This window comes from Lethenteron reissneri, chromosome 51 (assembly GCF_015708825.2).
Source record: "Lethenteron reissneri isolate LAM-NWPU_2019-01 chromosome 51, ASM1570882v1, whole genome shotgun sequence".
In the NCBI taxonomy this organism is placed as follows: Eukaryota; Metazoa; Chordata; class Hyperoartia; order Petromyzontiformes; family Petromyzontidae; genus Lethenteron; species Lethenteron reissneri.
The window spans coordinates 45,344-60,013 of record NC_083829.1 but is presented as its reverse complement, the minus strand read 5'-3'; the positions used below and the strand labels follow the sequence as shown (position 1 = coordinate 60,013).

Sequence of the window (14,670 nt, the reverse complement as noted above, 5' to 3'; positions counted from 1 at the left end):
ATTATTATATTTTGGTACTGGCAAAGGAGGTCTAATGATGTAGATGCTTATACCCCGAGCCCTCATTACTTTGATAGTGAATTGTCTTTGAGCTGTACGTCTTTTGGCGTCCTCTGGTCGAGCACCAATTGGGTCGAAGCTCAAAAGAAAGCCGTCCCTTGGTGTGGACCAATCAGTTTCAAGGACAATACATATATAATCAGAGTAGTAGGTTTTTACCCTTTAAACTGGTACAAAACTGACACCTTTCTACAAGGCATCATGTTTGCAATAACCGCAACACAAGCAGTCAAAATGCAAACAAAAAGAAACAACTCTGATAATGGTAATGATATGCACTGTCCTTGAAGTTGATTGGTCCACACCCGAGACAGCTTTCCTTAGAGCCTAGTCTCCAGTGCTGTTGGACCAGATGACGCCAAAAGGCGTACAACTCAAAAACAGTACACTATCAGAGCTTCAATAGACCCAAGTCGACCCCGACTACACCGCTGCACCCGCGCGTAAACCCCGCGCGCAGTGATACGGCCGGCGCACTTTCGGGGGTCTCTGGCCCAAAGACGCTGGGGCAACGCTACCAAGCTCACGTGCGGGATCCACCCCCTGAGTCGGAGCCAGTTCTGCAACAGACTCCACACCGGTGTTATCAGAGAGCCCACTTCAATGTGTGATCGATGAGCATTCGTGACGGAGCGGACTCATGAGAGTGCGCAATAAAAAATGTTCTTCACTTACTTCAAGTGGCTTGAGGAACGGCGCTCTACAAATATGAAATATAAACTGAGATAAGGAACCGAGGCCCCCACTCAGGCCTGCCCCAGCCCTACAGAATGCACTCTGCTGCTGGCCATGATGTGTCCAGCGGTGTATGTGTGTTGCCCATTGTGTGCCAGTGGTGTGTGTGTGTGCTGGTCATTGTGTGCCCAGCGGTGTGTGTGTGTGTGTGCTGGTCATTGTATGACAGTGGTGTGTGTGTGTGTGTGTGTGTTGCCCATTGTGTGCCAGTGGTGTGTGTGTGTGTGTGTGCTGGTCATTGTGTGCCCAGCGGTGTGTGTGTGTGTTTTGCCCATTGTGTGACAGTGGGGTGTGTGTGTGTGTGTTGCCCATTGTGTGCCAGTGGTGTGTGTGTGTATGTTGCCCATTGTGTGCCAGTGGTGTGTGTGTGTGTGCTGGTCATTGTATGACAGTGGTGTGTGTGTGTGTGCTGGTCATTGTGTGCCCAGTGGTGTGTGTGTGTGCTGCCCATTATGTGCCAGTGGTATGTGTGTGTGCTGGTCATTGTGTGACAGTGGTGTGTGTGTGTGCTGGTAATTGTGTGCAAGTGGTGTGTGTGTATGCTGCCCATTATGTGTCAGTGGTGTGTGTGTGTGCTGCCCATTATGTGCCAGTGGTGTATGTGTGTGCTGCCCATTGTGTGCCCAGTGGTGTGTGTGTGTGTGCTGGTCATTGTGTGACAGTGATGTGTGTGTGTTGACCACTATGTGCCAGTGGTGTGTGTGTGTTGCCCATTGTGTGCAAGTGGTGTGTGTGTGTGCTGCCCATTGTGTGCCCAGTGGTGTGTGTGCTGGTCATTGTGTGACAGTGATGTGTGTGTGTTGACCACTATGTGCCAGTGGTGTGTGTGTGTTGCCCATTGTGTGCAAGTGGTGTGTGTTGCCCATTATGTGCCAGTGGTGTATGTGTGTGCTGGTCATTGTATGCGAGTGGTGTGTGTGTGTGATTGCGCTGGCCCATTGTGTTGTTGTTGTTGTTGTTTTCCTCGGGCCGTACCACCATGCGGGAGGTGGTGACCCAGCAGTCGTCTGGGAAGTCCTGCAGCATGGGCACGAGGAACTGCAGGCAGCCGTCCCAGTGGCACAGCAGCAGCATCATGGCGATGAGGTTGATGATGCGCATCACGGCGCTCGCCAGGTCGTACGTCATGTGGAAGATCTGTCGCGACGGGCAAGGGCGACACGAAGACAAAGATACCCCCGTATAGCCTCAACAGACTGTTGGGGCAAGTGCAGCTACCTATGTGTAATGACAGTGGCGTCTGCATGCGGTGTGAGTGAACTAGTGGCCACGGGAGGTAATGACAGGGGAGTCAGCCTGCAGTGTGAATGGACTAGTGGCCACGGGAGGTAGTGACAGGGGAGTCAGTATACAGTGTGAATGGACTAGTGGCCACGGGAGGTAATGACAGGGGAGTCAGCCTGCAGTGTGAATGGACTAGTGGCCACGGGAGGTAGTGACAGGGGAGTCAGCCTGCAGTGCAAATGGACTGGTGGCCACGGGAGGTAATGACAGGGGAGTCAGCCTACAGTGTGAATGCACGAGTGGTCACGGGAGGTAATGACAGGGGTGTCAGTTGTGAGTGCGTAGAGACCGGTGGCTACGGGAATTATCGAGAAGAGAGCGAGGTCAGGTGACGGAAGAGGACGGTGGAGTCTGCCAGTGGAGCGAGCGTCCAGAGTCAGCAAGAAGGTTCGGGAACGGGGGCGTGGCCTCGTGTCAGTATATAAAAGGGAGATGCGCGGGAGACTCGGGGCTGTCGCAGTGGGGGTCTCGGCCTCGTGTCAAGTAAACGTGTCTTCAATAAAGTGCCATCTCAAGAGAAGTGTGTCAAGTCGTCTTTACATATGCAAGGCCGGAAGAGCACAGAGACAGACACACACAAAGACAAAGATCCCCCCCCTCCGTGTAGCCTAATCAGACTGTAGGGGCAAGTGCTGTTCGCGAATAGCACCTATGCAACGCTGAAACGGCACACGAGGCGGTGGGTGGCCAGCACCACGCCTGGCCGCGTTTGTCTCCCCAGTGGCGATGTTTACACACCGCACCAGCTACTCATTTGAAGCTGAGTCGACTTAGGGGAGGCCCAGGACCGGTTCAGATAATCGTCACCGGTGTTGGCCATGAGTGAGAATCGAACTCTGGTCGCCGGGTTCGTAGCGCAGTGCAGCGCTAACTACAAAGACACACAACGACGAAGATCCAGCGTATAGCCTTAACAGGCAGTTGGCGCCGGTGCTCTTAGCGCGAGTAGCACACTGTGTGAAGCGGGAGCTGAGTTCTCGAACAAAGCTCTCGGTTTGCCGGTCGATCTACGTTCCCACCCTCACCTATGGCCATGGACTTTGGGCAATGACCGAAAGGGTGAGATCGCGGGTACAAGGGGTCGAGATGAGGTTTATCGGCAGGGTTTTCCGGGCTCACTCTCCGTGATCGGATAAGGAGCTCGGTAATCAGGGAGAGCCGCAGAGTCGAGACGCTGCTCCTGCGGATTGAGACGAGCCAGTCGAGGTGGTTCGAGCACCCGGTGAGGATGCCCCCACCCCGGTAGACTCCCCCCTGGGACTCTACCGGGCAGCACGTCCCACTACGTCGCTCTGCTGGCCCGGGAATACCCGGGAATTCTCCAGGAAGGGCTAGAGTCCATGTATAGTAGTGTATAGCAGTGTAGTGTATAGTGTAGTAGTGTATAGTGTAGTGTATAGTAGTGTATAGCAGTGTATAGCAGTGTAGTGTATAGTGTAGTGTATAGCAGTGTATAGCAGTGTAGTGTATAGTGTAGTAGTGTATAGCAGTGTATAGCAGTGTAGTGTATAGTGTAGTAGTGTATAGTAGTGTATAGCATTGTAGTGTATAGTGTAGTAGTGTATAGTAGTGTATAGCAGTGTAGTGTATAGTGTAGTAGTGTATAGCAGTGTATAGCAGTGTAGTGTATAGTGTAGTAGTGTATAGTAGTGTATAGCAGTGTAGTGTATAGTGTAGTAGTGTATAGCAGTGTAGTGTATAGTGTAGTAGTGTATAGCAGTGTATAGCAGTGTAGTGTATAGTGTAGTAGTGTATAGCAGTGTATAGTAGTGTAGTGTATAGTGTAGTAGTGTATAGTAGTGTATAGTAGTGTAGTGTATAGTGTAGTAGTGTATAGTGTAGTGTATAGTAGTGTATAGTAGTGTAGTGTATAGTGTAGTAGTGTATAGTGTAGTATATAGTAGTGTATAGCAGTGTAGTGTATAGTGTGGTAGTGTATAGTGTAGTGTATAGTAGTGTATAGCAGTGTAGTGTATAGTGTAGTAGTGTATAGCAGTGTATAGCAGTGTAGTGTATAGTGTAGTAGTGTATAGAAGTGTATAGCAGTGTAGTGTATAGTGTAGTAGTGTATAGCAGTGTATAGCAGTGTAGTGTATAGTGTAGTAGTGTATAGTAGTGTATAACAGTGTAGTGTATAGTGTATAGCAGTGTATTGTATAGTGTAGTAGTGTATAGCAGTGTATAGCAGTGTAGTGTATAGTGTAGTAGTGTATAGTAGTGTATAGCAGTGTAGTGTATAGTGTAGTAGTGTATAGCAGTGTATAGCAGTGTAGTGTATAGTGTAGTAGTGTATAATGTAGTGTATAGTAGTGTATAGTAGTGTAGTGTATAGTGTGGTAGTGTATAGTGTAGTGTATAGTAGTGTATAGCAGTGTAGTGTATAGTGTAGTGTATAGCAGTGTATAGCAGTGTAGTGTATAGTGTAGTAGTGTATAGTGTAGTGTATAGTAGTGTATAGCAGTTGTAGTGTATAGTGTAGTAGTGTATAGTGTAGTGTATAGTGTAGTGTATAGCAGTGTAGTGTATAGTGTAGTAGTTTATAGCAGTGTAAAGCAGTGTAGTGTATAGTGTAGTAGTGTATAGTAGTGTATAGCAGTGTAGTGTATAGTGTAGTAGTGTTATGCAGTGTAGTGTATAGTGTAGTAGTGTATAGCAGTGTAGTGTATAGTGTAGTAGTGTATAGCAGTGTATAGCAGTGTAGTGTATAGTTGTAGTAGTGTATAGTGTAGTGTATAGTAGTGTATAGCAGTGTAGTGTATAGTGTAGTAGTGTATAATGTAGTGTATAGTAGTGTATAGTAGTGTAGTGTATAGTGTGGTAGTGTATAGTGTAGTGTATAGTAGTGTATAGCAGTGTAGTGTATAGTGTAGTAGTGTATAGTAGTGTATAGCAGTGTAGTGTATAGTGTAGTAGTGGTATAGTGTAGGTATAGTAGTGTATAGCAGTGTAGTGTATAGTGTAGTAGTGTTATAGTGTAGTATATAGTAGTGTATAGCAGTGTATAGCAGTGTAGTGTATAGTATAGTAGTGTATAGTAGTGTATAGTAGTGTAGTGTATAGTGTGTAGTGTATAGTGTAGTGTATAGTAGTGTATAAGCAGTGTAGTGTATAGTGTTAGTAGTGTATAATTAGTGTATAGTAGTGTATAGTAGTGTAGTGTATAGTGTGGTAGTGTTATAGTGTAGTGTATTAGTAGTGTATAGCAGTGTAGTGTATAGTGTAGTAGTTGTATAGCAGTGTATAGCAGTGTAGTGTATAGTGTAGTAGTGTATAGTGTAGTGTATAGTAGTGTATAGCAGTGTAGTGTATAGTGTAGTAGTGTATAGTAGTGTATTAGCAGTGTAGTGTATCGTGTAGTAGTGTTATAGCAGTGTTTATAGCAGTGTAGTGTATAGTGTAGTAGTGTATAGTAGTGTATAGCAGTGTAGTGTATAGTGTATAGCAGTGTATTGTATAGTGTAGTAGTGTATAGCAGTGGTATAGCAGCTGTAGTGTATAGTTGTAGTAGTGTATAGTAGTGTATAGCAGTGTAGTGTATAGTGTAGTAGTGTATAGCAGTGTATAGCAGTGTAGTGTATAGTGTAGTAGTGTATAATGTAGTGTATAGTAGTGTATAGTAGTGTAGTGTATAGTGTGGTAGTGTATAGTGTAGTGTATAGTAGTGTATAGCAGTGTAGTGTATAGTGTAGTGTATAGCAGTGTATAGCAGTGTAGTGTATAGTGTAGTAGTGTATAGTGTAGTGTATAGTAGTGTTATAGCAGTGTAGTGTATAGTGTAGTAATGTTATAGTGTAGTGTATAGTGTAGTGTATAGCAGTGTAGTGTATAGTGTATAGTGTATAGCAGTGTATAGCAGTGTAGTGTATAGTGTAGTAGTGTATAGTAGTGTATAGCAGTGTAGTGTATAGTGTAGTAGTGTATAGCAGTGTAGTGTATAGTGTAGTAGTGTATAGCTGTAGTGTATAGTGTAGTAGTGTATAGCAGTGTATAGCAGTGTATAGCAGTGTAGTGTATAGTGTAGTAGTGTATAGTAGTGTATAGCAGTGTAGTGTATAGTGTAGTAGTATAGCAGTGTATAGTATGTGTGTATAGTGTATAGTGTAGTGTAGTTTATAGTAGTGTATAGCAGTGTAGTGTATAGTGTAGTAGTGTATAATGTATGTATAGTAGTGTATAGTAGTGTAGTGTATAGTGTGGTAGTGTATAGTGTAGTGTATAGTAGTGTATAGCAGTGTGTATAGTGTAGTAGTATAGTAGTGTATAGCAGTGTAGTGTATAGTGTAGTAGTGTATAGTGTAGTATAGTAGTGTATAGCAGTGTAGTGTATAGTGTAGTAGTGTATAGTGTAGTATATAGTAGTGTATAGCAGTGTATAGCAGTGTAGTGTATAGTGTAGTAGTGTATAGTAGTGTATCTAGTGTAGTGTATAGTGTAGTAGTGTATATTAGTGTAGTGTTATAGTAGTGTATAGCAGTGTAGTGTATAGTGTAGTAGTGTATAATGTAGTGTATAGTAGGTATAGTAGTGTAGTGTATAGTGTGGTAGTGTATAGTGTAGTGTATAGTAGTGTATAGCAGTGTAGTGTATAGTGTAGTAGTGTATAGCAGTGTATAGCAGTGTAGTGTATAGTGTAGTAGGTATAGTGTAGTGTATAGTAGGTATAGCAGTGTAGTGTATGTGTAGTAGTGTATTAGTGTAGTGTATAGTAGTGTATAGCAGTGTAGTGTATAGTGTAGTAGTGTATAGTGTAGTGTTTCGTAGTGTATAGCAGTGTAGTTGTATAGTGTAGTGTATAGTAGTGTATAGCAGTGTAGTGTATAGTGTGGTAGTGTAGTGTATAGTAGTGTATAGCAGTGAGTGTCTAGTGTTAGTAGTGTATAGTGTAGTGTATAGTAGTGTATAGTAGTGTATAGCAGTGTAGTGTAATAGTGTCGTAGTGTATAGCAGTGTATAGCAGTGTAGTGTATAGTGTAGTAGTGTATAGCAGTGTATAGTAGTGTAGTGTATAGTGTAGTAGTGTATAGTAGTGTATAGTAGTGTAGTGTATAGTGTAGTAGTGTATAGTGTAGTGTATAGTAGTGTATAGTAGTGTAGTGTATAGTGTAGTAGTGTATAGTGTAGTATATAGTAGTGTATAGCAGTGTAGTGTATAGTGTGGTAGTGTATAGTGTAGTGTATAGTAAGTGTATAGCAGTGTAGTGTATAGTGTAGTAGGTATAGCAGTGTATAGCAGTGTAGTGTATAGTGTAGTAGTGTATCGTAGTGTATAGCAGTGTAGTGTATAGTGTAGTAGTGTATAGCAGTGTATAGGCAGTGTAGTGTTATAGTGTAGTAGTGTATAATGTAGTGTATAGTAGTGTATAGTAGTGTAGTGTATAGTGTGGTAGTGTATAGTGTAGTGTATAGTAGTGTTCTAGCAGTGTATAGTGTATAGTGTAGTGTATAGCAGTGTTATAGCAGGTGTAGTGTATAGTGTAGTAGTGTATAGTGTAGTGTATAGTAGTGTATAGCAGTGTAGTGTATAGTGTAGTAGTGTATAGTGTAGTGTATAGTGTAGTGTATAGCAGTGTAGTGTATAGTGTAGTAGTGTATAGCAGTGTAAAGCAGTGTAGTGTATAGTGTAGTAGTGTATAGTAGTGTATAGCAGTGTAGTGTATAGTGTAGTAGTGTATAGCAGTGTAGTGTATAGTGTAGTAGTGTATAGCAGTGTAGTGTATAGTGTAGTAGTGTATAGCAGTGTAGTGTATAGTGTCGTAGTGTATAGTAGTGTATAGCAGTGTAGTGTATAGTGTAGTAGTGTATAGCAGTGTATAGTAGTGTAGTGTATAGTGTAGTAGTGTATAGTGTAGTGTATAGTAGTGTATAGCAGTGTAGTGTATAGTGTAGTAGTGTATAATGTAGTGTATAGTAGTGTATAGTAGTGTAGTGTATAGTGTGGTAGTGTATAGTGTAGTGTATAGTAGTGTATAGCAGTGTAGTGTATAGTGTAGTAGTGTAAAGTAGTGTATAGCAGTGTAGTGTATAGTGTAGTAGGTGTATAGTGTAGTGTATAGTAGTGTATAGCAGTGTAGTGTATAGTGTAGATGTATTAGTGTAGTATATAGTAGTGTATAGCAGTGTATAGCAGTGTAGTGTATAGATAGTAGTGTATAGTAGTGTATAGTAGTGTAGTGTATAGTGTAGTAGTGATAGTGTAGTGTCTAGTAGTGTATAGCAGTGTAGTGTATAGTGTAGTAGTGTATAATGTAGTGTATAGTCGTGTATATAGTGTAGTGTATAGTGTGGTAGTGTATAGTGTAGTGTATAGTAGTGTATAGCAGTGTAGTGTATAGTGTAGTATGTATAGCAGTGTATAGCAGTGTAGTGTATAGTGTAGTAGTGTATAGGTAGTGTATAGTAGTGTATAGCAGTGTAGTGTATAGTGTAGTATGTATAGTAGTGTCTAGCAGTGTAGTGTATAGTGTAGTAGCGTATAGCAGTGTATAGCAGTGTAGTGTATAGTGTAGTAGTGTATAGTAGTGTATAGCAGTGTAGTGTATAGTGTATAGCAGTGTATTGTATAGTGTAGTAGTGTATAGCAGTGGTATAGCAGTGTAGTGTATAGTGTAGTAGTGTATAGTAGTGTATAGCAGTGAGTGTATAGTGTAGTAGTGTATAGCAGTGTATAGCAGTGTAGTGTATAGTGTAGTAGTGTATAATGTAGTGTATAGTAGTGTATAGTAGTGTAGTGTAAAGTGTGGTAGTGTATAGTGTAGTGTATAGTAGTGTTATAGCAGTGTAGTGTATCGTGTAGTGTATAGCAGTGTATAGCAGTGTAGTGTATAGTGTAGTAGTGTATAGTGTAGTGTATAGTAGTGTATCGTAGTGTAGTGTATAGTGTAGTAGTGTATAGTGTAGTGTATAGTGTAGTGTATAGCAGTGTAGTGTATAGTGTAGTAGGTGTATCGCAGTGTAAAGCAGTGTAGTGTATAGTGTAGTAGTGTATAGTAGTGTATAGCAGTGTAGTGTATAGTGTAGTAGTGTATAGCAGTGTAGTGTATAGTGTAGTAGTGTATAGCAGTGTATGTATAGTGTAGTAGTGTATAGCAGTGTATAGCAGTGTAGTGTATAGTGTAGTAGTGTATAGTAGTGTATAGCAGTGTAGTGTATAGTGTAGTAGTGTAAGCAGTGTATAGTCGTGTAGTGTATAGTGTAGTAGTGTATAGTGTAGTGTATAGTAGTGTATAGTGTAGTGTATAGTAGTAGTGTATAATGTAGTGTATAGTAGTGTATAGTAGTGTAGTGTATAGTGTGGTAGTGTATAGTGTAGTGTATAGTAGTGTATAGCAGTGTAGTGTAGTGTAGTAGTGTATAGTAGTGTATAGCAGTGTAGTGTATAGTGTAGTAGTTGTAGTGTAGTGTATAGTAGTGTATAGCAGTGTAGTGTATAGTGTAGTAGTGTATAGTGGTATATAGTAGTTAGCAGTGTATAGCATTATATGTGTATAGTAAGTTTGTATAGTATGTATAGTAGTGTATGTAGTAGTGTATAGTGTAGTGTGTAGTGTATAGCAGTGTAGTGTCTAGTGTAGTAGTGTATATGTAGTGTATAGTAGTGTAGTAGTGTGTGTATAGTGTGGTAGTTATAGTTGTAGTGTATAGTAGTGTCTAGCAGTGTAGTGTATAGTGTAGTAGTGTATAGCAGTGTATAGCAGTGTAGTGTTAGTGTAGTATGTATAGTGTAGTGTATAGTAGTGTATAGCAGTGTAGTGTATAGTGTAGTAGTGTATAGTAGTGTATAGCAGTGTAGTGTATAGTGTAGTAGTGTATAGCATGTATAGCAGTGTAGTGTATAGTGTAGTAGTGTATAGTAGTGTATAGCAGTGTAGTATAGTGTATAGCAGTGTATTGTATAGTGTAGTAGTGTATAGCAGTGTATAGCAGTGTAGTTATAGTGTAGTAGTGTATAGTAGTGTATAGCAGTGTAGCTGTATAGTGCTAGTAGTGTATAGCAGTGTATAGCAGTGTAGTGTATAGTGTAGTCGTGTATATGTAGTGTATAGTAGTGTATAGTAGTGTAGTGTATAGTGTGGTAGCTGTATAGTGTAGTGTATAGGTAGTGTATAGCAGTGGTAGTGTATAGTGTAGTGTATAGCAGGGTATAGCAGTGTAGTGGTATAGTGTAGTAGTGTATAGTGTAGTGTATAGTAGTGTATAGCAGTGTAGTGTATAGTGTAGTTCAGTGTATAGGTAGTGTATCGTGTAGTGTATAGCAGTGTAGTGTATAGTGTAGTAGTGTATAGCAGTGTATAGCAGGTGTAGGGTATAGTGTAGTAGTGTATAGTAGTGTATAGCAGTGTTAGTGTATAGTGTAGTAGTGTATAGCAGTGTATTGTATAGTGTAGTAGTGTATAGCAGTGTAGTGTGTAGTGTAGCTAGTGTATAGCAGTGTATAGCAGTGTAGTGTCTGAGTGTAGTAGTGCTATAGTAGTGTTATAGCAGGGTAGTGTATAGTGTAGTAGTGTATAGCAGTGTATAGTAGTGTAGTGTATAGTGTAGTAGTGTATAGTGTAGTGTATAGTAGTGTATAGCAGTGTAGTGTATAGTGTAGTAGTGTATAATGTAGTGTATAGTAGTGTATAGTAGTGTAGTTTGTATTAGTGTGTAGTGTATAGTGTAGTGTATAGTAGTGTATCGCAGTGTAGTGTATAGTGTAGTAGTGTATAGTAGTGTAGTAGCAGTGTAGTGTATAGTGTAGTAGTGTATAGTGTAGTGTATACGTAGTGTATAGCAGTTGTAGTGTTATAGTGTAGTAGTGTATAGTGTAGTATATAGTAGTGTATAGCAGTGTATAGCAGTGTTAGTGTAGTAGTAGTAGTGTATAGTAGTGTATAGTGTAGTGTATAGTGTGTAGTGTATAGTGATAGTAGTGTAATAGGGTTATAGTTTGTATAGTAGTGTATAGCAGTGTAGTGTATAGTGTAGTAGTGTATAATGTAGTGTTATAGTAGTGTATAGTAGTGTAGTGTATAGTGTGGTAGTGTATAGTGTAGTGTATAGTAGTGTATAGCAGTGTAGTGTATAGTGTAGTAGTGTATAGCAGTGTCAGTGTAGTGTATAGTGTAGTAGTGTAGTGTAGTGTATAGTAGTGTATAGCATGTAGTGTATTGTAGTGTATAGTGTAGTGTAGTAGTGTATAGCAGTGTAGTGTATAGTGTAGTAGTGTATAGTGTAGTGTTTCGTAGTGTATAGCAGTGTAGTTATAGTGTAGTGTATAGTAGTGTATAGCATGTAGTGTATGTGTGTGTAGTGTATAGTAGTGTATAGCATGGAGTGTCTAGTGTAGTAGTGTATAGTGTATGTATAGTATAGTAGTATGTAGTGTAGTGTATAGTGTAGTAGTGTATAGTGTAGTGTATAGTAGTGTATAGCAGTGTATAGTATAGTAGTAGTGTATAGTGAGTGTATAGTAGTGTATAGCAGGGTAGTGTATAGTGCATAGTAATGTAGATCTAGGTCTATCTGTCGCCAGGGAGGTGTGGACCGCCCCTACTCAATGCACTGCAACCTCGACCCTCACCAGGACGAGCGGACTGAGAAACGAGCGAAGGAACCTATGAAGGCCGGCACAGCACACGAGGCGATGGATAGCCAACACCACATACACCAACACACACAACAACAACGACAACCGCCATTCACCACAAAGTGGCGATGACGTCACCACGACGCTTGTGCCAGGCCACGTGAAGTGTCGAACGCCTGCTGGAAGGAGGTCATGGGTTGACTGACTGAGATGACTGACCGATACACCACCTGTTGCCCCCTTCTATTCCAACTAGCTCTGTTTAGCCACCCGGCACCCATGCTCGTTGTTGTGAGCGTCGCTCCTCTGCCCTCCGTTGTTGCCGGAGGGCGACTGCCTCCAACTGCCCAGTAGCAGCGTCCTTCACGAGCCTCCTCCACAGTCCCAAAGACAATACAAACTAAAATTAACCAGTAAAAACAAAGTTTTTCACTATAAATCCTTTATATGCGTGGCGGCTAGAGTCCTCTCGTCCTCTGGCTTGAGATGGCTGCCACCTATGGGTCAGATGATTGCCTGCCACCATTAAGCAATTGGTAATTAAATATAAAAAAAATCAAATCCTAAAAAAGTGTAAAATTTTGAAAACAACTTTTCACGAAAATTAATTGTCACGCACAACGAGTCGTGTGGAAAATGTCAGCTCGATTGGATCACGGGAAGTGGGTTAAAAAACGACCGAAAGATTTTGCTACTTGGTCGTAAGCGCAAGCGCGCAAGCAAGTGAACTTAATATAAATGATTTAAAAACAACCCCCCCCCCGTATAGCCTTCAATAGACTTCTGAAGCAAGTGCTGTTAGCGAGCACCTATCCCAAGACAATAGTCCACCGTATGACCCACACACAGGGCACCCCCCCCCCCCCCCACACACACAGAGACCGGCCCACCACCCACACACACACCACACACACGCGCACTCACAGACACGTAAGACACTGTTAGTTACATAGATTTACGAGGGAGCGTGTGAGTGCATGTGGGCTACACACACACTCACACCAGGGTGGACATACTAAAACAAACACCCCCCTCCACGCCGCTCGCCGCCAAGGTGGGCGGAGGTCGTTTGCAGCGGCGCTGATTGGTGACCTTTGGTGACCTCGACGTTGAAGGGCCTGGACCTCGCCCGCCCGCCCGCTCGCTCGCTCGAGTGACCCTCCGCGTGGCTCGTCATCACGGGGGGTCAGGGTTAGGGTCACTTCGGTCGTCGTGTCGTAAATTGGTTTGCCACTTACTTGCCTTCCGTGTCCAGAGACTTACATCAGAGCCAATGACTCACGTAGGCTCACACATCCTTACATAATGAGCCATGAACTCACGTAGCCTTATATAGGAGCAATAAACTCACATAGCCTTACATAGAGCTAGAGACTCGCATAGCCTTACATAGGAGCCGTAAACTCACATATCTTTACATAGAGGCCATAGACTCACATAGTCTTACACAGGAGCCATAGACTCACATAGTCTTAAACAGACCATAGACTCACATAGACTTGTATAGAGGCCATAGACTCACATAGTCTTACACAGAGCCATAGACTCACATAGACTTGTATGGAAGCCATAGACTCACATAGACTTACATAGGAGCCGTAAACTCACATATCTTTACATAGGAGCCATAGACTCACATAGACTTACATAGGAGCCATAGACTCAAATAGATTTACACAGGAGCCGTAAACTCACATATTTTACTAGGAGCCATAGACTCACAGACTTACATAGGAGCTAGAGACTCACGTAGACTTACATAGAGCCATAGACTCACATAGACTTACATAGGAGCCGTAAACTCACATATCTTTACATAGGAGCCATAGACTCACATTGCCTTACATAGGAGCCATAGACTCACATAGACTTACATAGGAGCCATAGACTTACATGACTTACATAGGAGCCATAGACTCACATAGACTTACATAGGAGCATAGCCTCACATAGACTTACATAGGATCTAGAGACTCGCATAGACTTACAGAGGAGCCATAGCCTCACATTGCCTTACATAGGAGCCATAGAACTCACATAGACTTACATAGGAGCCATAGACTCACATAGACTTGCATAGGAGCTAGAGACTCGCATAGACTTACATAGGAGCCATAGACTCACATAGCCCTACATAGGAGCCATAGACTCACATAGACTTACATAGGAGCCGTAACTCACATATCTTTACATAGGAGCCATAGACTCACATAGTCTGTATAGGAGCCATAGACTTACAAGCGAATTTGTCTTCTGGAAGATGTGTTGTAATCTAGATTTTCAAAACCATATTCCGGAAGGCCGTTCTCCACAGCCAAACATTACCGGCCAGGGGGCAGGAGGTACCGCAGCCTCTACAATCACCTTGCAGAAGAATCTCTCTCCCCATTGCATAGCGGCGTGTGTTAAAATTCAGCTTCTGGAAGGCAGTGGCTCTCCATAGCGATACCGTATTCTCGCCATTATAAACCGATGTGTTTTTTTTTTTATTTCCTTTAAAAATATCACCGCACAGTTTTGAGAGCGTCTAATTATCCAAGACTTACGGAAAATGCAAACATAACAATTATTAGCAGATTTCATTGTTGTTGTTGTTGTAGAAATCCATTCTGAGCTCCTCCGATATATACTTGTTCCTTTCAATCGATTACTTTATTTATCGACACTTGGTCCACACCTCGCACATGCCCCTGCAAAGAGCGTTCAGCGAGATATTCTGGAGGAACTACGTGGCTAACGTCGCATCACCGCGTGCGTGACCTTGCTGTTCGTGCCAATGAAACCGAAACAATTGAATTCTCGTGACGCTGGAATTTCCCCAAATTGGGTAAATAAAAAAAATAACCCCAAATGTAATATCACGGCGTATCTGTGCAGTATCATTGGTGATTGGGATGAGACCATCAATTTAACACGTAGCTTTCGCGACTCAATATTATCATAAAAACTTTTTGGGTGGGTGAGATCGCGTATTTATAAATATGTCGTACCCTCCACCACCGACACGGCCAATCAGTAAAAAAAAG

General features: G+C 42.1%; 1 protein-coding gene across 1 annotated transcript in view; it reads right to left on the bottom strand.

The window, feature by feature from the left end:
- The window catches only part of LOC133355653 (potassium/sodium hyperpolarization-activated cyclic nucleotide-gated channel 2-like), a 71,350-nt gene that overhangs the window by 14,441 nt on the left and 42,239 nt on the right, over positions 1-14,670 (bottom strand). Inside the window, exon 5 of the mRNA XM_061573029.1 lies at positions 1,771-1,932. Within this exon, the coding sequence (XP_061429013.1) occupies positions 1,771-1,932 (162 nt within the window). The remainder of the gene's footprint in view (positions 1-1,770; positions 1,933-14,670) is intronic.